This window comes from Ammospiza caudacuta, chromosome 6, assembly GCF_027887145.1.
Source record: "Ammospiza caudacuta isolate bAmmCau1 chromosome 6, bAmmCau1.pri, whole genome shotgun sequence".
In the NCBI taxonomy this organism is placed as follows: Eukaryota; Metazoa; Chordata; class Aves; order Passeriformes; family Passerellidae; genus Ammospiza; species Ammospiza caudacuta.
In genome coordinates, this window is record NC_080598.1 from 26,003,920 (window position 1) to 26,024,719 (window position 20,800).

The window sequence follows — 20,800 nt, forward strand, 5'->3', positions numbered from 1 at the left end:
AGACTTTTACTCACAGAAGTCTTAATGGCAGGCAATTTTCAAAGGCACATTTACTAATGTTTGTGGGAAACAGATGTTAAATGCACCCACTCCCAGAAATCATGATGAAATGCTGGCACTGAGAAAGCAGGGAGAGACCCAGGTGACTTATCTGGTGCCTCTCAGGGAACAGCAGCTCCAGCAAAGCTGTGAGTATGCCAAAACCATGTTTGAAGGATGAGTGAGTGAGTTACAGTGCTGGGTCCTATGTGAATATTAGCCTCTTATGATATGGGGTGCTCTCTGAAGAGTGAAAGACTGCTCCTTCCCCACAGGCCCTGCAGTATGGAGTTTGGGCTGTGTCAGATGTGTGGAAAAAGCAATCTAGGAGTGGGTGCCCTGAGAAAGCAAGAGTCAAACATGTGTGCCTTGCACATCAGTCTGTAGTCTCACCTCACCTTTGCCTAGTCAAAGGCTCTCTTCAGCATTGTGTGGGCAGAAATTAAAACTTACTGAGAAAACTGTGAGTGTTACTTTGAGGACAGTGGCAGTCTGCACCTGAGTCCCTCTGCCTGCACCCCTATATCTAATACTTTTGGGTGGCCAGGGTTGTGGCTTTGCTGTTCCTCTGTTGCTGCTTTCCAGGCAGTGACAGTGAGGCAGAGGGAGAGGAAATAGTTTGCTCAACTTGGCGTGACAGCTGGCTGGAAGAACGAGGGACAGCACCCAACGTTTATGCTGCTGCTCCTAATGGCTGGGCTTCCCAAAGATGCATTCCATCTTCCTTCCTGCCTTTTCCATTTTCCCAGTAAATGGGCTGTAAAGTCACAGCAGATTAAAGTTTGTCTAAACCTCCTATAAAATATTGAAGGTGCAGCTGGTATTAATCTAGTCCTCTTGTGGTATGAAGTGCAGGTGTAATGGGACTATACATTTACATGTGGTCTGTGGGCATTTAAAACACCCCCAAAGATTGTTACAGAGATTCTGAGGAATTGAATCCCTCACTGGGTATTAAAAGCTCTTCATTAGTGCTAATGTACACCAAATTAAGGTGGCAATTAGACTGAGCACTTTCATCAGGACGGTGTGTTTTAATAAATTGCGTATTTAACATGACTACATTTTATTGACTTCAGTAATTGTGTATTTTTCTCTTACAGGACAAGCTTGGATAGAAAGAGATACATGGGACACACAGACAATTAAACACTGGAACAGACACTGTGCTTCAAGTCCCAAGATTAGTAAAGGTGAGTGCTGTTAATGGCTCGCTCTTTCTGAGTGCCAGGTACTTCCTCTGTATCTCTGTTGGAGCAGCTTAAGGGTGGCTATGGTGTGCTGGAGGCAATAAGAAATACAGACTCATCTGCCACCGTGTCACCAGTGGGGTACTGCAGAAAGTCATCCTTCCTTATGAAACTCCTTATGAAACTGTCCGTAATCTCTGTTGCATTTAGAGGAGAAGACTGTGAGAAAATAATGCTCTGAGAGGATTTTCTGGAAGGCTCTTCCTGTTAGGTATGTTCTCTTAGGAGATCCCACCAGAGCTGAATATTGCTTGTGGGTAGTGAACCCAGAAATCCTCTTATGAGAGGTGTACTTGGGAAGGAAGGCAAGCGTGCTGAGGCAAGTCTCCATGCCTGCAAGCCAAAGGGTTGTGATGCCACGCTGCTGGGGAGGGGACACCATGGAGCCATGCCAAGTGGTGGTGATCCTTTGCCACTGGTGTAGCATAGAGCTTCAGGGATTTTTCCAGTGACACCTTATCTGGGACAGCCTCTAGAAATCAATATATTTACTTGAAAGAGATTCTAGTCCGTATTTTCTAATACCTTTAAAGGTACCTGGTACTGATTCTGGAGAACTTCAAACACATCTGCTTTTAGTTGGTGCATTATGAATGGCTACAAATGTAGATGTGAGTTGGCATAATTTCCTGCTCAAGCCACAGGCTAATGGCTAATGTTCTGTAGGAAGTACTGCAGAACTGGTTCTGACATTTTAGAAGAAGCAACAGTTGAGCATTGGTTCAGTGGACAAGTTCTTCATGCATGTTGACAGCAAAGAGATATTTATGTTGAGAGAAGATATACACAGATCATGTGATAGAAAAACAGTGACTGAAAAGGTGATTTGCATGAGGGCAAGAGAACCTGTAGACATCTCTCTCAATCTCAGTTATTCTGTGTTTTCTATCAAGTATTTGAGATGGGGAGACTGATGAGCAATCAGTCAATCTTTCTGAATTTCTATACTGAAACACAAATTGTCTGCAGTGGCCTGTTAGGGATGGGCAAGGAAAATTGAGGTTTGGGGTGAGGTTTGAGACTGGTGAAGATAAGGTGCTCGTGAGAGTTCTGACAGACTGGCACATCCATGAGATGCTCATGTTGCATTTGCCACCAGGTAACTCAGACACACCTTGGGCAGCTGTTTTGAATAGTCTTTTTACCAAGGAAAGTCATCAAACATTGGAAGAGGTGTCCAGGGAGATGGGGAGACTCAGTCCTTGGAGATATTAATAATTTAACTAATGTGACTCTAAGCAGCATGCTCTAACTTTGAAGTTGGATCAGATTTGGAACTGGCCCAGGCTGGAGGCAGTGGGTGCTTGTACTCAGTGAAACCCAGAGATCCTGTCCAACCTCAGTTTTTCAGTGATTCCTTCTTCAAAGCAAAGGTAAAGGGGCAATCTAAGTGAATCCATGGGTTTCAATTCAGTGTTAAAGGAATATGGGGGTTGAGGGAAATGTCAGTGGCAGCAAAGAGAAAAATTGGAGGCCTTTTGACGGGTATGGTTGGGCAGCTGCCTTTAGAAATGTTCAAGGCAGCTGCAAGGCATGCAAAGCAAATGACAAAAGGAAGGAAGTGGCTGGAGAACAAAAAAATGCATTGCTTTAAAAACTCGACTTTATTCCTAACTGATTACAGCAGCTGGGCTGTGTTTCCTGGCTACACTGCTGGGGACTTTTAGCCTCCCCATCCCTTTCCAAGATAAAATTAATGGGGGATACATGGGAGAGAGAAATGTAGAATAATGTGCCTTAGAAAAAGCTGAACATTTATAGCTACATTTCAGACAAAAACAAATGCATCTCATGTGTCTCACAGGTCTGAGATGGGACAAGCCAGGGAGAGCATCTGTCAGCCTCTGTCTTCTGCAGTTCTGACTGTTCGTGTTTGCTTAGCTTTAAATGTCTCCTGCAGAGAAGAACTTAATATCTCACAGATCTGGGGCCTGAAGGAGGGGGGGTAAAGGTATTTTTAAAAGGTAGATTAGCACATAGGCATTCAGTTCTTATCACACTTGTATCAGTGTGTAGTAGGAGTAACTCAGATAATTTGCTCTTTGTGTGTATGGCTTAAAAAGAAAAGTAGAACGAAAACCCATCTCTGTGAGTCAGGACTGTCCTTTAATGTCAGTTATTTTAGCCATGGAGCCTGTCAACTGGGATTCCAGGTGCCTTCAGCTAATTAGCAAAGCTAATTGGAGGCTTGCATTGAGTTCCTCTGATGTGGAAACTGATATGGTTTGTTGTTGGCTTTACCAGCCCAGACCTCACAGTATAGCCTCTGTGCTCCATTCGCTCATCCTGAGTGGAAGAAGTTTGGAATCTGAAAGCCTCAGTGAGTGTGGTCTTGATCTGAAGCACAGCATAATGAGTAAGGTTGCACTTAGTTATTGCTTGGCTGTGAGAAGTGTAGTGGGTTCAGGAGTTACAAATCTGAGCCCAGTACCGCTGCTGGGGACAATCTCTTTCCCAAGCAAACAAGAAGGGAGCCCTTGTTTGTCAAAGCTGAGTGTGCATGTGTTCATGCTACTCCCAGGTTTTTGTGACCGACTGGTTTTTCTGGACAGTGAAGTTTCCAGGATCTGATTGCTCATTGGATTTAAAATCTCCCTTCCCTTCTTATGCCTGGAAAACACTTTAACATACTGAGTGGATGGGCAGGCAGGAGAGATGCAAACAATCATAGCCTATGTTTGTCTTTGTAAATAAAAGTCGACCTGTATTCAGCTCATGTAAATCGGAGCAGTCCCAAGGGAGCTTGCTCACCTTACAGAGGAAGCTGTCCCAGACATGGAAAGGAAAGTAAGGCAGGAACCTGATTTATCAACACTACAAAGCAGCAAGACAGTGTTAGGCTTAGAAACTGCTGCTTTGTGGGTGACGGTAGTGGGGTGTGTGAATTATGCATAGTGTCACAATAAGGCTAAACTGTTTTGGGTTTTGTTTACTGTTTTTTTTTTTTTTTTAACAAAGTCTACTATAATATGGATTACACAGGTGGGTGCTTAAGGCAGCAGGACTTTGAAATTTCTGAGATTACTTTAAGACTTTGGCTAATTTACCAAGATTTAGCCATTCTATGTTTCACTGGAGCATGAATTTTTAGTGTGGTGATGGGAACATCTATGTGACACTAATTGTGGGACTCTTGAAATCCCAGTACCCTAGTGAGTTGTCTGTATTTTCATATCCCTCCCAAGTGTCCAAGTCATAGTGGAGCTGAAGGCTCACTTTTCCCACAAAACTGAAGAATTCCCTGCCCAGCTCCTTAGCCTTCTGGACTTGAAGAACCCCTTTTCTCTGTCAGATTTGCAGACATGGCTTTAAACAGTGTCAGGGAGCTGTGGTCATTTCCTGCAGGCATACATCTGAGCTCTGTGTCCCACCCCATCTCCTGTAGTCACCATCTTGTCCTTGAATTTCTCTGGGCAGAACAATTATGTACCAGGGGTATAAGAAAATAAACTTCATAAAGAAAAAACATTGTCCTCACTCTCAGGTTTAGATTCAGGTTTGTGTTTGTCCAGAAGCAATTCCTGCAGCAGAGTTCCCTGGGCAGTACCCAGCCAGCGGAGGCACACTGCTGTTCTGCCCCAGGTACAGGCAGCTGCAGAGGGAAAACAGCCCACGTGAGCTCCTGTGAAACACCATTTGTGTCTCAGCCTTTCAGCTTTTTTACAAAGAAGGAATAGATTTGATTATAATCAAGTGAAAGCAGTATATCCAACACACACTGTGTAACAAAAATCTGGCTCTTACCTCAGGCAGCCCCGTGCTGGGAGCTCTGCGTGCCACGGATTATCTCTGCTCTTTGGCTAAAGCAGAGCAGAGCCTATGGTCACAGAGGAAAGCATCTCATGAGGCTCTAGAGCACTCACAGATTTTGTGGTTTAACAAAAACAATGGAGTGAAAGGCAGTTTTATTTCTGGCCCGGAAAAGATCTTGAATAATTTCAGTTTTTTATTTTAAGTGAATTAAATGGACTTTGCTACCATAGCATATCATTAGATACATGTCTGTTAGGGAATGGTATTTGCAGTGGAGAAAGGGAATGAGATGCATTAAGAAGCATGTGGGCTTTGGGAAGGCTCCTCTGGGGAGCCAAGCAAACCTGTGTCTTTGCGTTTGCAAATGTATGGCTCCATCTGTGCACAGTGCCATGACTGCATTGTTACAGTGGAAGTTTTACTATTTAATGTATTTATTTGTCTGTCCCTCTAAGGTACTTAGTGATGTACGGGCATGTTTGGACACACAGTCACTTCATTGCATAAATGAATGCAAGCAGGAACTTTCCTCCAGTGTAGCCTCACCTGGTCAGGATTTATTGCTGCTCTTCCAACAGAAGCACTGGCCAAGGAGTTTGTTGTCTAAATCAGACACTGAGTTTCAGAACTGGTTAAGATTCCTTAGCATTTTTTCCTGGCCTCAAAAACTTTCCAAGCTTGATCCATGTGTTCTTCTTGCAAAGGACCTGTGCAGGGTGGAGCACAGAGCAGCAGGATCTCCCTGGCACAGGAACATCTCTCACTGCATGGCAAGCAGGTGCTGTGCCCAGGCTGAGTAACCATGTACGGATGTCCTCCTTGGTCCCTGCCATGTCCTTGCATTGCTGTCATTCCAAGCCCAAGTGTCTACAAGCTTCCCTGAAGCTGTTCATGTTAGTGTGGTGTTCATTCTGTAGAGGGAGATTGTATGGAGAAAGCTGTCCCAAATGTCTTTGTGTGTCTTCTAACTGGGCACAGCTTGTTCTGGCTCCTGTTTCAATATGACCTTTCCTCAGCGTGAAATGGACAGGTACATCCAGTGATTCTCAGACTTGACAAGCTTTAAGGAGTGGGGGAAAAAAATTCTTCATGTGTAGAGGCATATTTTTTCCCCAGTATCTCAGTCTGCAAGTAAAGCTAGACCTTTGGTCTCCTGCAACCTTCCCCTTCACTTCTGTGTTCGCCTTCCGACCTTAAAGAACGCAAAGGCACCAGGCAGCAATCGTTATCTCTTACTAGCCTGTGCTGTGTTCCCCCTTCAGGTAAGAAAAGAGCTCTTCTCTATAATGAACTCCACAAGGTCTTGGGGGAAATACAAATAGATTGGAGATAGGATTGTGTCATTCCAATAGAAATGAGCGTGCTAAGAAAGTGCTGTTGTTTTGCAGGAGGAATTGGACAAAGGACCCTGAAGACCATGGAGGGAGACTGTCTCAGCTGCATGAAATACCTGATGTTTCTTTTCAATTTCTTTATATTTGTAAGTATTTGGAATTCACTTTCCTTTCTGGATCCCCATTTCCAGCAGCCTGCTGTTGCCCAGCAGGATAGGCTATAGTGTGGTAAAGATGCCACAATTCAGAATATCCCCTCTGTTGTGCACTAGCAATCACTGAGTGTTTTGCAGCATCCAAAGATGCCCAAACATTCAGCAAGGCAGCACAGTGGTCACTGTTGTCTGAGTTATTGCTGTCCTTGACAGGGGAAACCACAGGGAAAGCTGTAACTAATGATGCACATAGTTCATCCTTGAATGGCAGAATAAATTGTTTTCTAGTCCTGGCTGCCCTGCTGAGGTTTTCACTCAGGAGCAGTAATTTCCCTACCACATATGGAGTCATTCTTAGCTAGTTTTGTTTTTGAAAGGAAGGGTGGGAGTGCCCAGCCACCCTGGCCTCTGTGGCAGGTATGGTTCACGTGAACCCCTTCACTGTCCTCCACAGATGTGGCAGCAGACCAAGACTGTCTTTCAGCAGTACAGAGGGAGTAAACAGTTGGTAGAGTGACATGTCAAGAAAGAAAGGTGCTTTTGCTGCAAATGATTCATTTATTGAGCAAGAGATACTAAGAGCAGCATGTCAGAAGTCACCTGCACAGCATGCCTTTGCAGAAACACAAACTCCCCAAATCAACATCTTTGATCAAAAGACAGCAATGAATCCAGTTTTTCTGCAGCGGTTGTTTTGTGTTGACCTGTCTCCCTCTCTCTCCTGTCCTCGTGCTGTGACAGCTGGGAGGAGCATGCCTGCTGGGACTCGGAATCTGGGTCATTGTGGATCCCACAGGTTTTCGAGAGATAGTGGCAGCCAACCCCCTGCTCTTCACGGGAGCGTACATCATGCTGGCCATGGGAGCCATGCTCTTCCTGCTGGGCTTCCTGGGCTGCTGTGGTGCCATCCGTGAGAACAAATGCCTCCTGCTCTTTGTAAGTGCCCTTGCAGTGTCTGTTGGTGCTTCGTAGGGGTGACTGGATAGATGATGCTGGGATAAGCACAGGAATGGGTGTCTGCTGTTGTAGCCATTATTCCTTCAGACGATAAGTAGGCTTAGGATACTTTTACACACTGCTTCTAATACAGATAATTTGCTTTTTCACCTATATAGATTTGAGCCCAGTCTGGGAATGCATTTTAATCCTTTTAAGCTTTCATTCTAATTGACCCCATTTGGTTGTTTGGTCTTTTTCAACATCTATAAAGTGACCAAAAATGATCCTTTCTTGGTTACTCAAAACCCACTGGTTCACAACAAAGGAGGGAACACTGGGGCACAGCACTGTGCAAGGGAACCCCCCATGCCAGCAGAAATGCCCAGCCCAGAACTGCATCACAGCAGTCATTGCTGTCATTGCTGTTCTCAATAGCTGGTCACTCCCTGATACAGCCGGCTCTGCTCCTAAAATGAACCAGATTTGATACCTTTGGACAAATTTTCCCTTGAATAACAGGATTAAATTTCAGTCTGTAGTGGTCATCAGTAGTCACAAAGAGCTAAAATAAGCCTCTTCTGCCCTTGCCCCCCACTCCTCCCAAGTTCTGATGCTGAAGGATTTTCAGCCATTATCTCCTGCTGGAAAGCATTGCCAGTTATGTATTGAAAAACAAAGACCATTAGTTTTCTTTTTCTTTTCCTTTTCCTTTTTCTTCTTTTGGTGTGATTCTTTTTTCTTTGTAAAATGTGGTCTTTTGTTTCTCCCAATGGGTCTGGTGGCACTTTGGCTTTGTTGTGGGTTTTGGTTTGGTTTTTTTCTTTTTTAAAATCTCGTTCTTACTGTATTTTTAGGCTTGTGTCTTGCACAGCTGCTTCATGGTTCAAAAAAAGGCCTGTCTCTAACTTTAAACAGGACAGGAAAGTCCTCTTTCTTGACTGCAAACACATCCTTTCCTAGAGATGAGTGTGGCTTCACTGAGATAAATTCTCTCTGGCCCTTGGCTCCCATATGCCTTGAGTTCATAGCCTGCAAATGAGAGCCCTTTTGGGGAAGCTGCTCTGGGTTTGATTTCTAGTGATTCATCTCAGAAGTAAATCAGAAAAACAAATGTATCACCTGTGAAGCCTGTGGAGCTCAGCTCAAAGGAACCTAATAAAATGGAAAGGATGAGGCCCAATGAGCCTGAAGTTATTTCAAAGCCTGTCCTTGTCAGATTAAGAAACTAAAAGTGAAGTTTGATGAGAAATGTTGCTGTAAGTGAAGGGGAGAGTAATATTTTCAGTCTGCTGCACACAGACTGGTGACCTGGCTGGAAAAATGGAGCTCTGGGCCTTGTTCTTTCCTGATATACCAGCTTTTACAGGTTTGAATGTTTCTCCATGTATTTTAGTTATACTCCAGTACACTCAATTTTGTGGTTATTACTTTTCTTACTCCTAGAGGTTGTTCTGAGCCCTGCTACTTTATTTATTTACCTTCATTATTATTTTATTTTGAATGAAATGTGAGAAAAATATGAGCTGGAAGTAATGGCCCAGACTAGGAGAAACTCTAAAAGTAATTACTGGATAAGGAATTACTGTTCTATTTTGATCCGTCAGATTTTCAAGGGCTTTTATTATCAACACCAACTTAGCTAAACAGCCAGCCATCTCATGTTCAGCAGTGTGAAGCACTTGGATGAGGACCTGGGAGAAGAAATATGTTTCTAACTTCTTTTTTGGGGCCACAGCAGCTGATGTTAAAATCAGCCAATCTTAAAACATCTGTGAAACGCAAAGTCTGATAGGAGTAAGTTTTAGACACTGGATAGGCAAAAGATTCATGACTGTATGCCAGAGGGACTGGGAACACTTGCAAAACAGAGAGTGTAAGTCTTTGTGGGTGTGGTGCCTGGGGAGAAGTTGCTAGATCAAATCAAGTCCACTTACAAAGTTGTTAAAGAATTGATGAGCCAGAGAGCTGCTTGAGTGAGATTTCAGTGATGCATAATGTATGCCTGAAGCTTTTAGGCCAAATGTAAACAGAAGATAGAGGGGACAAGAGAGATTCATGTTTCCTAGGTTCTGGTTTCAGTGTTTGCAAGGACTTTTATTTTTCATTAAGCTTGCTTGTATTTTGGTGAAAAGTAACCCTATCACTATGGGACCTACATGTTGCATTAAGCACAAGGCTGTGAGGATTTCCTGGCATTTGGACCTGACTCACAAAAACAAAAAGGAACAAACAGTGGCCTGCAAATCATACATTGAATGACTTGTACTGAAGGTCCTCTGACTGCAAAACAACACTGTAAAAATCAGAATCCAAAGTACTACTGAATGTACAACATTGTGTACCAAGGGACTGAATTCAGCTCTGTTAAAAGAAGAGCCCGTGTTAGCTTCATTTGGCTTAGTTTCAAATGCAGACATCCTGTTTTGCACTCCTGTAAAATGGATGTAGTAGCCCCTCCAATTTCTCAGCATGAGAATGCAGGTCCAGGTCCTTTGAGTTAAAGACAGTTGATGCTTTTTTGGAACAGCAGTTCTGAAACTGGAACATAGGATGAGTTATGAAAAATAAACACAAAGCATTAATTTGTGGAAACTTCTGATAGACCACTTCTGTGAAAACTCCTGTAACCATCACTTGGAGCTGAGGCAAAATTTTTGACCAGTATGAGAGATTCCATTTCTTAGGATGTTCACTTTGGATGTGGGGAGTACCCATGTTCAAATGTCAAGAATCAAGCCTGAATTTAAATGTGAGGTTATTGTGTCCCAGGCATTAACCAGCTGGCTCCTTTGTGCTCTCACATATCAGTAATCAATTTAATTTTTGGAAGGAAAACACATTAAGCAGATTTTGACCCTTCAAATGCAGAATGGGAGTAAGTTCTGAAACACTGATGATCCATCTTTTTCTCATCAACCCTAATGGCTGCTTGTGAGTTTTTTCCTACTGTAACTTACAAATCTGTAATGCAGAGTGCACAATATAAGTGTAAATCAGTTTGGGAATGATAATGAAGCTTATCACAGATAATCTGGGAATGACTGCTTCCACTTCTGCACAGACCTGTGCTGAAGCTTGGGTGAACATGTGCCTCCCAGTAATCAGTAAATGAAATGCAATTAGCAGGGTGATGGGATTAATCACTTGATCACCACCTTAGACCTTAGTGACTATGCTGAGATCCCTTGATGGATGATGATGTGAATTTGCAAAGCGTCGTTCATTCTCATCACTTGTTCTTTGCCCTCCTGTGGTGAAATTAAAACAGTCTCTGAGCAGGGAAAAAAAGAAGCCACACAGAAAACTCCAACATTAAGAATAAATTAGAGAGTTAACTAGTTCAGTAAAATCAAGCAACAGCATGCTGTTAAAACCCCAAAATCCCTGCTCGTCTGACTTTTCTTGTTTTTTCATTTGAGCCCAGGCTCCTTTTCTTTTTTTTCTGCTGCAAAAGCAGGAAGACAAATGTGATAGGGTGGTGCATGTGCTTTTCCAGTGGGGAAAAATCACTTAAAGCTCTGATAACTGACAACAAAACAACATTTTGCCTATTCCAAGCATATAGTTTGAATTCTTTCTCCACTATTGAAGTGCACAATGCACAGCCTTTCAGACAGTGTTTATAAATAATTGCTTGGGCATCACAATAGTACTTCTGGCCCTGTCTGCCTGTTTTCTGTTTCAGAAAGACCTTCTATAAACTTCTCTCTCTCACACACACAAATCCAGACTTCTCTTGTGTTTATTTTTACTTGTTGCTTCATCTATCTTCACTGGTAACATGTACCAAGTTTATTACCCTCTACATGATGTGGTCTTACAGGGTTCTCCGCTCACTTTTGCCTTTCTCACACAATGCCTAAATCTGAGTTAATGTCTTAACATTTACTCAGTTCTGTAAAATAATCTCAAAGTCTGTGAGCAAATTGTCGGCCTGTTTGAATTTTAGGCAGGCTGATTCAAATGGTAATTTCTCTTTATGGCAATAAGAATGTTAAAATTGTCTACCTAGTTCAGACTTATAGTTACTCAAGTCCATGATTTTCTCTACAAGAATAAATGCCATTTCGGGAGAGAGTATGAATCTATCCACTTACTTCTCTGTTCCTATAGCTATTCCTCAGCATCAGCATTCATTGTTTTAGGGATGTTAAATGGCACATCCCTGTTGGTGCTTTTTACTGGTTTGTAATGATTGAAGCAGCATCAAATTAGCTCAAGGCATCAGTGTCAATGAGAACTGGCCACAAGAGCAGGCAGAATCTGAAGTGGAAGCCCACAAGAGTCCCATCACTCTTCCTGGGCTGGAGACACTCCCGAGTGCCTGAGTGTTTTGGGTAGACAAGGTCCCAGGAACAGCACCCTCCCAGCAGCATGTCAGTCTCTGGGGATGAGACCTCTGAAGTGCATCTGATTTACTTCTCTGGGGCGGGGGGTGAAGGTACCGTGGATCACCCAGGCTTGGTAACCTCACCTAAACAAGGTGTCTTAGGCAAGACTGAAAACCAAACTTTTAGACTGAAGCAGCAGAAGGTTGCAAAGGCAACAGAATGAAATATAGTTCTAGCTTAGATTGGACAGCCATGTGCCTCTCTGTTTTGCTTTCCTTCCCTTTTTGTAAAATTATGATTACATAAGTGTGAAGAGTTTTACTCCAACCTGGAGGCCTGTTTCCTTTTTACTATCTTTTGATGGGCAGGCTGTGCTTTCTGTCAAGTCTGCAGCATGCCCTTATCTTAAGGATGTGAATATGCGCACTTTGGATACCATACAAGACAGGGATGATACTTGCATAACCAAATTAAATTATTGTGGCGTGTTATCAACTTTCTGTAGAGGTCCTGTGTGGTTAGTACTTCACTCAGTGCAACCCCATTGCGTGGGGAGAATATTAACCAAGGCTAATTTTGTCCTGAAATGAAAACAGTCCATTTTAGGTCATAGGTATAAATATTTGAGGGTATGTTCCACTTCCTCCTTCCACACAAGAGAAGCTGTGATTATATTACAGTAAAACTGTGTTGTTTGTATTGTAATCAGGGGTGTGTGTGTGCATTGACATGTGATACCTATACTTGTGTCTGGACAGCTTAACCTCTGTGAGCATGTCCTCAATTTATATAACTTTTCCATCAAAGCAGACTTTACTGTTTTAACCTGGTGCAGGTTTATCAGGGGATGCTCTGGGTTCTGTAACTTTATACACTTTTACTCATTAGAACCAGGCAAAAGTGTCACAAGCTCCCATGTCCTGTGATGAGGTCAGAGAGGGAATGTCTGCTTCAAGTGACTCTCTCATACAGTTTCTTAATTGTCAGGGGGGAAAAACAAGTTTCCTCAGTTATTTTTTCCATCTATTGGTGATCAGCAAAACTCTGTATTCCTACTACCTATTGCAGACAGTTAATGCTATGTTTGTGGTTTTTATCTTCTCTTTTCCAGTTCTTCATGTTTATTTTGCTAATCTTCCTGGCGGAGCTTTCAGCTGCAATCCTGGCTTTTATATTCAGAGAAAACGTAAGTATCTGATGGTGGGCAATCTCTGGACCCCAATGGGGTTATACACAGCTGGAGCAGAGTGTTAGACAGTGGCTGATTTGTCTGTAGAGTGGCTGTTTCAAACATATCAGCAAACCTTGTTCATTACTAGCCTGTCTGAAGAACTGCCAGCACGTCAGGGAATGTCAACTAACCTGGCTGGTGCAGGATGGGGAGTTTATGGTGACACAGTTATCCCTGAAGTTTTTAGAGTTTTTTAAAGTCTTCCTGACTCTCTTGCAGCCAAACCAGCTGCACATTCCATCAGAGAGAAGTTTTATGATAAAAGTCACACTGCAATTAAAAGCAACTATTTTCCTTTTTCAATATAATATGGGTTTAATATTAATTGTTGAAAACGCCTGTTTTCTAGACAGAGCTGATGCTTGCTCTGCAGTGCAAAAAATCTCTTATGAATCTTCTAATCATATTAATTCTTGATCTTCCGTGTTCTGCTGCTCACCAGACTCCTACCAGTGTTGCTTGTAAGATATTCCCCCAACTAGCCCTAAGCAAGTCCCACCCCACTTATTGCCCTGCTTAGATTTGTCCTTGTCTCCAAAGCTTCATATGATGTAGCCTTTCTCTATTCTTCTGCAATGAATATTGTTACCTGGCCATCATCCCTGCCCTGGGCTAGTGGTAAACTTCTGTTACAGTAGTAGTAACCACAGTCTCATTTCTTTCTCTAAACAGCAAAGGTCTGTGGACTTTTTTTCATGTTCACAAGTATGCAAAGGAGAGCCTGACTGAAGTAGGTCCATCCTTCTTGGAATGATGGGTGTGAAAAAACATTGGCTGGTAGGGGTGGTCACTAGTAACTGTTAATATTTTTTTTGCTTGTTTTGCCTCTGCCAGTAGCAAGAGAACATGCAGCACATTTGCTGTACTGAGTGTGAGAGAAATGTGGCAGGAGCAAAGAAGGGCCGTGTATAATGATGATTTTCTTAAAGCAGTATATTATTCTAATGGTATTCATTTTTGATAGAAAAGAATCAAAACTTAGGAAGCTCACAGCAAGAGAGTGTGGTATTTGTATAGTAGGATGGCCTTGGGAGGAGGTAGTGAGAGGGCTTTCTTCTATTTATGAGCTGGTGGTCTTTTGTCTTTGCCTCAGATCTGAAGGCAGTGGCGAAGAGATGGCACTCTACACATTCCAGTTTAGGCTTTTAGACCATGCTCTTATGGAAACACCTATAAACATATTGCAGTATGTGGTGTCTGGTGGTCATTACAGCTCTGCTGCTGGGAGTTTTTAGAGAATTCCTTTGTGACAGAGACGGAATACGGTCCCTGGGGAGCAGGGGCTGGGCAAGCAGCTCCCAGCTGATGGCTCCTACCTCCCTCCTTCTCTGTGGGAAACTGGTAAAGGGTACAAGAAACTGCCCAGGCTTGCTGCAAGTCCTGGGATTGTCCTCCTGCTTACAGCTTGCTTCTGGGCAAAGCATTGGTACCTTCCACTCCCATGGGAGCCATGGGACATGTAAGATCATGTTATCTTGCAAGATAAGGTCACAGTGGTTATTCTAGACTTCTGTGGCATCTGGCAGTGTTTTGTGAGAAAAGACTTGAAGGGCAACAAACTTCTATCTTTCTTGAGCTTGTCTTCTTGTTTGTAGCACCAGCTTCCCACTCTGTCAGAATGATTGACAGGAAGGGCTTAAATGAGAAGGAGTGAAGAACGTCAGATCCCAGCAAAGCTGGAGATGGCTCTATGCAGAAGTCAAACTTGATCTGCGAGTTCTTGTGGTTTGTTCTCTCCTCAGAGAGAAAAAATACACCTTTGTTTTGGCGTTGCTGTATATTGTGGAGGTAGCTTGTCTGACTTGGAAGCTACTTGTGGCCAATTTAGCTGTCACCTCTGAGTTAGGGTGAGCTATACGGATGTACAGAGGTGGTCTTTCATTGATCCCATGGTGGGAAGAATACTTCACAGTAGCAATTTAAAGCCAAGATCAGATTTCCTTTTCTCTTTCTTGTGAAATATATTACTTTCAGGGCATGTGATGGCAAATGCACACTTAGCCAATTTAAATTTCTTCGAAGCTTACCAAGCAAGATGCTGTGATGGTTGCTGCACCAGTCCTTATGGCTGTGGCCTCTCTGCATGTGTAAAATGAGACAAAAGATAAAGTGTATCTGTTTGCTTTACAGATAATGTTCAGTGCAGCTTTCTCTTGCATAGTTTTACACTCAAACCAGCTCCCAAACACTCAATGGGGTTAAATTATTAACAGCTAAGGGAGTGAGAGAAATCAAGTGACAAAAATAGGGGAGAAAAGAGATGTTTTCTGCTGAGATTTGACATGAGAGGAAGAGTCAGTGAAGCAGAGAAAGGTGGTGGGGTAAGTGAAGATGGTGTTCACAAAGGTAAACTACTGTGATCTGCAAGTCCAGCTGCACTTCCAAAGAGCTATTTAAAAACAGTCTCTGAAGAAGAAGGCTGCTGTTAATTAGCTAGGTGATTACCAGAGTTTATCTTCCTTAGAAAAGGAGGTTTTGGGGGTGGAGAACCCTTTATCATCTAGAAGAGTCTCCATAAAATAATGACTGTCATGGACACTAGAGAGAGACTCTGAAAGAGCAATAGGAATTGCTCTTTATATGCCATTGAGAGGTCTGGATGGGAAAAACCTTGGAGGGATATTTGATTCTTAGTGAACTGTCTTAGCAAGCAAGAAAGCAGGATGGTAGTGAAGAGAAGAGTCCAGTGGCAGGCTTTGGGTGGAGTCCAGATGTTTGGATTTTTAGCTCCAGTTCTAACACAAAATAAGAAAGCCACCTTAGACACTAGTGCCTCTATGTCCTCAGACATAAGGCAAAAGCTAAAGATGTGAACCTTCCTCTGGTGAGCAGAGGTGTCTCAGATGGAAGGCATGGTGGGAGAGGGAAGTGCAGCACTGGTGACTGCACCTCCATGCCCTGTACTGTGCCAGACCCAGCAGAATGCTCCAGGCTGATGTAGATGGGCAGGAGTGTGTCCTGTTCCCCAAGCAAGCACCATGAAGGCAGCTTCTTGCACAGCACTCAGTATCCTTGAGGAGGCTGTGACCTTCCTGGGCAGTGCCAGCATGCCTGTGTTGTGCAGAAATGCCCGCCTTTTTCTAAACCCCTTTCATCTGGCTGCACTAATCCCAGCAAAGCTATTTTCTGACCAGTGTGACAAAGCAGTGTCACTTCATTCACTGCCATGTAAATGTATGCGTGCGTGTGCTGCACTGGAGGCGCCCCGCCCAAAACACAGCTGAACGGCTCCTTATTGTTCACGGCTGTGGCTGCCACCACTGTGTTGTCAAAGCCTGTGTGAAGCTCTAGTTTTATCAGTAGATGCTGTGCTCCTTTCTGAATGGTTCTTGCCATAAAAGTCCAATGTGCACTGATCTCATCAGGGCTGGTACTTGTTTCAGCTAGAGGAGGGCCCTGGGCATGGCAATAGGACTGTCTTATTTCATCCTCCTTTGTCAGCAATTTTTTAAAACAGGAATTTTTTTCTTTTTGGCCCCATTCTTCTGAATTTGAGATGCTCAGGATAAGCAGTTTTAAGACCAACAAAATGGAATCAGTTATTTTCCTGGCAAATGTACTCTTCCAGCACTAGGCTTTGTTTTCAGCCAAGTGTTGTAAAAATCACACACAAACTCTGAACAATTTCCTCTGGGATTGCTGCTGTCAAAATAAAGGTTTCACTTTATATTTAAATTACTCTTTTGTTTTAGACCCCAACAAAGGCAGCCGGCTGGGATTATTACCAGCACTAATATCAGTTTCAAAGTGTGTGCTTCGGGAACAGACGAGCATCAAAAAAATGTGCTTCTGTCTGCAGGGTTGGGTGCTTCCTGGATAAAGTACTCAGAGAAAGGGAAGGAAAGGAGAACACCGAGGACATATTTCATATTTCTGCATCTTCTAACCTCACCTTCCTTCAGTGCACCAAATTCCCAAAAATGCCATGTCCTCTGGTATTTTAATGTTCAAAAGCAAAAAAAATTAGTTAATATCTGTAACTAAAAAGTAATTTAGGAATTAAATAGTATAACTAATTAAAGGTAGTGAGATTGAGCTAATGGCATGATTCAAGCATTTGTGACAAAGTTTTACCCAGTACTGATGTAGTAATTACATTTGACCTTTGTTTGTATTTGTAAAAGAGAAGCCAATATTAGGTGGTATCCAGGGTCTTTTAAAAAGTCACTAACGTGGGGTTTTTGTCCTTAAATTTTGCAATACAAATGAAACAAACAGTTTTGTGCTTGTGCTTTTGTGCCCACCCATAGAGCTCATACATATGTATGTGTATGTGAGATATTTCACGTTGCATATCAAGAACCTGAAACCAGCTTGTAGCAGTCTCTGTTACTGCGTCAGCAGTGCTGTATGAACAACAGGGGGGAATAGAAAGGATATTTTTCAGGCAGCTTAATTCCCGATCCTACAAATATGCAACATCACAGCAGCGCTGCAGCCAGCCGAGGCCAGCCCCCTTCACTGTGGCTTTTGCAGCGGCAGAAGATTTTGTCTGTTTGGATCACAAATCACAAGACATTTTGGAGAAGGGATCACAAGGGACAAGTCTAGATCTATTGGGAATGTGAAAGAGGATTTCTTGAAGTTTTTGTCCTGAAGTGACAGAAAGGCAACAAGATTGAACTGGGATGTTCAGTTTAACATGATTATTAGGATTGTATGTTCACTATTTCTCCAGAGACTCATCCTAAGTAAATGTAATTTCAAGGTGTCTAACTTCTCAAGAAGACTCTGGAACAAATTGTTTGTGCATTTAATCTGTTTTACTGTAAATATAGACAGGGGTAAATGAAATTCCAATAATTTATATTGTTGACTTTTGGAAAAATGTTTACATTATCTAAATATAAAGAGGGTTTTTTTCCTTTATGTATACAGGTTAATTTAGATAATCAAAAGCATTGTCAAGCAAATAGCGTTTTTTCTGATTCATAAGATGACTTGACTAGTTCCTATTAATGAATTTTTTTTACTTTATAATTTCTATAAAGTTTCATGTTAAGGCTTCATTCTGCTTTCTCACATATTGAAGTAAATGCAGAGCAGTTCCTCTATTGTTAGGAAGTTAACTGGTTTGACTGAAAAGTGGAGGGGAAAATCAAGCTTTGCTTGCAGACCTCATGAAGCATAGCAAGTGAAAATACAGTTTGGATGTGGATTTGACAATCTTTCTAAACTCTGGTTCAGGCCTGTTTCAATTTATGAAATACTTTCAAATAGTGCTGAAAATTAAAAAACAACAACAACAACAACAAACCCCAAGAAAAACTAAAACCAACCAACATTTAAGTGTAAACATTTTTTTAGAAGTACAGATATAGTTTAGTCTCTGACTTTAATGAGTAACAGTTGTACTCAACAGGTACTCTTCACCCTCTACATAGATATGGCTCAGCCAATGGCTTTTCACGTTTCTTCTCTGAAGTTTGCAAAAAAACGCAGAACAAACCCAAAACCACAAAGAACACCCATCATTCATAGAAGGGAGCTTTGTGAAAGGTGTTGGCAATAGCCTTTACATTTCTACCTGTCTGTGCATTTCAGCTGACCAGAGAGTTCTTCACCAAGGAGCTGAAGAAGCACTACCAGAGGAACAACGACACGGACGTCTTCTCTTCCACCTGGAACTCTGTTATGATCACAGTGAGTCAGACCATGCCAGTCCCATTCTGCCCATGGTCAGTGGCCACAACACACTGCTCAGCCCACACCCTCAGCTCTCCCAGGGTCAGCCTGCTTCAACCATCCTGTCATGTCCAGCCTAGCACCAGGGCTTGTCGTTGAAGGGAGGTGAGACTTTGGCTGGCAGTCAATCTTTCTAAAATGGAGCTGCCACCCGTCCTGAGAGAGACACTCCTAGTGACTGCATCAGGGTCACCTGATTTGCCAAAGTCTTAGGCATTGGAGTACCCTCACTTTTCAAATATTGGGCACAGAGAGCAGTGGAGGTGTCTGCAACTGGGTATCACTGCATTTGCTCTGGGCCTTTCACTTTGCAGACTGCTTTGAAATTATACCCAGCCAACAGCAGCCAAAAGCTGGCATTAACTTGTGTTTTGTAGTTAACAGCAGCTTAGGCAGGATTGTGCCTAATGATGTATTTTCACTACAGAAATATTAGCTATCAAAACTGAGTTTGCTATTACACCCATAATTGGGCAGGTTACAGGTCGACTGTCATTAGAACAGCAGTTGTTATTACCTACCACAAGGAATTCAATCTGTGTGTGTGAGTGTGTGTGTGTGTGTGTGTGTGTGTGTGTGTGTGTACACATGTGTTAGTGCTCTGTACACCCCATGGTGTATACCTTCAGGAGTGAAAAGCAGAATGTCAGCTTCTGCAGATGAAAAGTCAATTTTAATCTTAAAAGGAAAGGATGATTGCTGCCCTTCATGCTGATTCAGGACTTTAATAAAGACATTTCCTTTTGCTGACAGAAAGGAGACGGAGTCAGAGTATGACTTGAATCCTTAAAAAGCATCTGACTGGAATCCTAAAGAGGGACCTTACTCAAATCACCTAGCAATGCCTTTGAGCAGCAACAATTCTGGCCATTAGCTATGAGGAGAAAGGCTGGTTGGGAGCCTGGGTCATACTGCTGGGTGATCTCAAGTCATTCTGGATATGCCCCAAAGCCCTGTGTAGTTTGCAGCAATACTCCCAGTAGCACCTTAGAATCTACAGTATGACATAGAAACATTGGGACTTCATAAAGCTTCATTGAAACAGAAGCTCCAAGGAACAAGCACAACCCAATTCTTTGGAAGCAATAGCTGTTTTGTCCCTGCTTTGACTAAAACTTGGATCCCTACAGGAATAGGTATTAGATTTCCCGAGTTTGCTTTGAGGGAAAAGTGTCAATTGTGTTTTCCTTTCTTTTCTGTGCCTCTCTCCAGTTTGCCTGCTGTGGAGTGAACGGACCAGAAGATTTTGAAGATATTCGTCACCTGCCATATTCTTCTTTGGAAAAGTCAACACCAGAGGCTTGCTGCCAGCGAGAGCTCCAGAGCCGGGAGGGGATGTTTGTCAACAAGGAAGCTTGTCTAGAAGGCATTGAGAGGTTTCAGAACCGGCAGGTAAGGGAGGCTGAACACTAGAAGAAGGAGCTTCACAGTGGGCAGAGATGGCTGTAGTGGTCTTGGGAAGCAGGTGAATCTGGCAGGTCCTGACTATACCTCACATCCTAATTACACTCCTGCTGACAGCTTTTCAAGTGATAGCATATGATGATTTTGAAAATCTCCTTTCATTGCATATACTGCTAAGTCCATGTTGTGCTGTATCATCAGAAATACAAATATTTTCCTAAGGGATTGAGAAGTAAGGTGGAAATTTAGACCAAGTTCTGTTGTGTTAACAAAGGTTAGAACTACCTCTGAGAAGTTAATTAACAAGCTAGCACAGGTCAGGTAGGATGGGATGGAGTTGGCTCTTTCTGCAGGAATGGTTCCAATTTAGTTCACAAAGACTCCTAATCAATATATACAATCAAAATATCAAGGGTTAAACAGCCACAGAAAACCATGTCTGTTTTCTAAGGAAGAGAATTTGGAAAGCTGCATTTCTCTGCTTCTTTACTCTTTACTGCAGAAAAAGGGCATTTCATATAGCTGTCTTCCAGTACCTGCAGGGAGCCTACAAGAAAGCTGGAGAGACTTTTTACAAGGGCATGTAATGATAGGCCAAGGAGGAATTGCCTTACACTGAAAGAGTGTAGTTTTAGTCTAGATATTACAGAAGAAATTATTGACTGTGAGGGTGGTAAGA

At 42.6% G+C, this 20,800-nt stretch overlaps 1 protein-coding gene across 7 annotated transcripts in view; it reads left to right on the forward strand.

Moving 5' to 3' along the window:
• Positions 1-20,800, forward strand: part of TSPAN18 (tetraspanin 18) — a 120,592-nt gene that overhangs the window by 93,093 nt on the left and 6,699 nt on the right. For all 7 annotated transcript variants that reach the window (XM_058807835.1, XM_058807838.1, XM_058807834.1 and 4 more), the window contains 6 exons: positions 1,143-1,232; positions 6,431-6,522; positions 7,273-7,467; positions 12,913-12,987; positions 18,577-18,675; positions 19,930-20,109. In XM_058807835.1, the coding sequence (XP_058663818.1) occupies positions 6,460-6,522; positions 7,273-7,467; positions 12,913-12,987; positions 18,577-18,675; positions 19,930-20,109 (612 nt within the window). In that variant the 5' untranslated portion in view covers positions 1,143-1,232; positions 6,431-6,459. The remainder of the gene's footprint in view (positions 1-1,142; positions 1,233-6,430; positions 6,523-7,272; positions 7,468-12,912; positions 12,988-18,576; positions 18,676-19,929; positions 20,110-20,800) is intronic.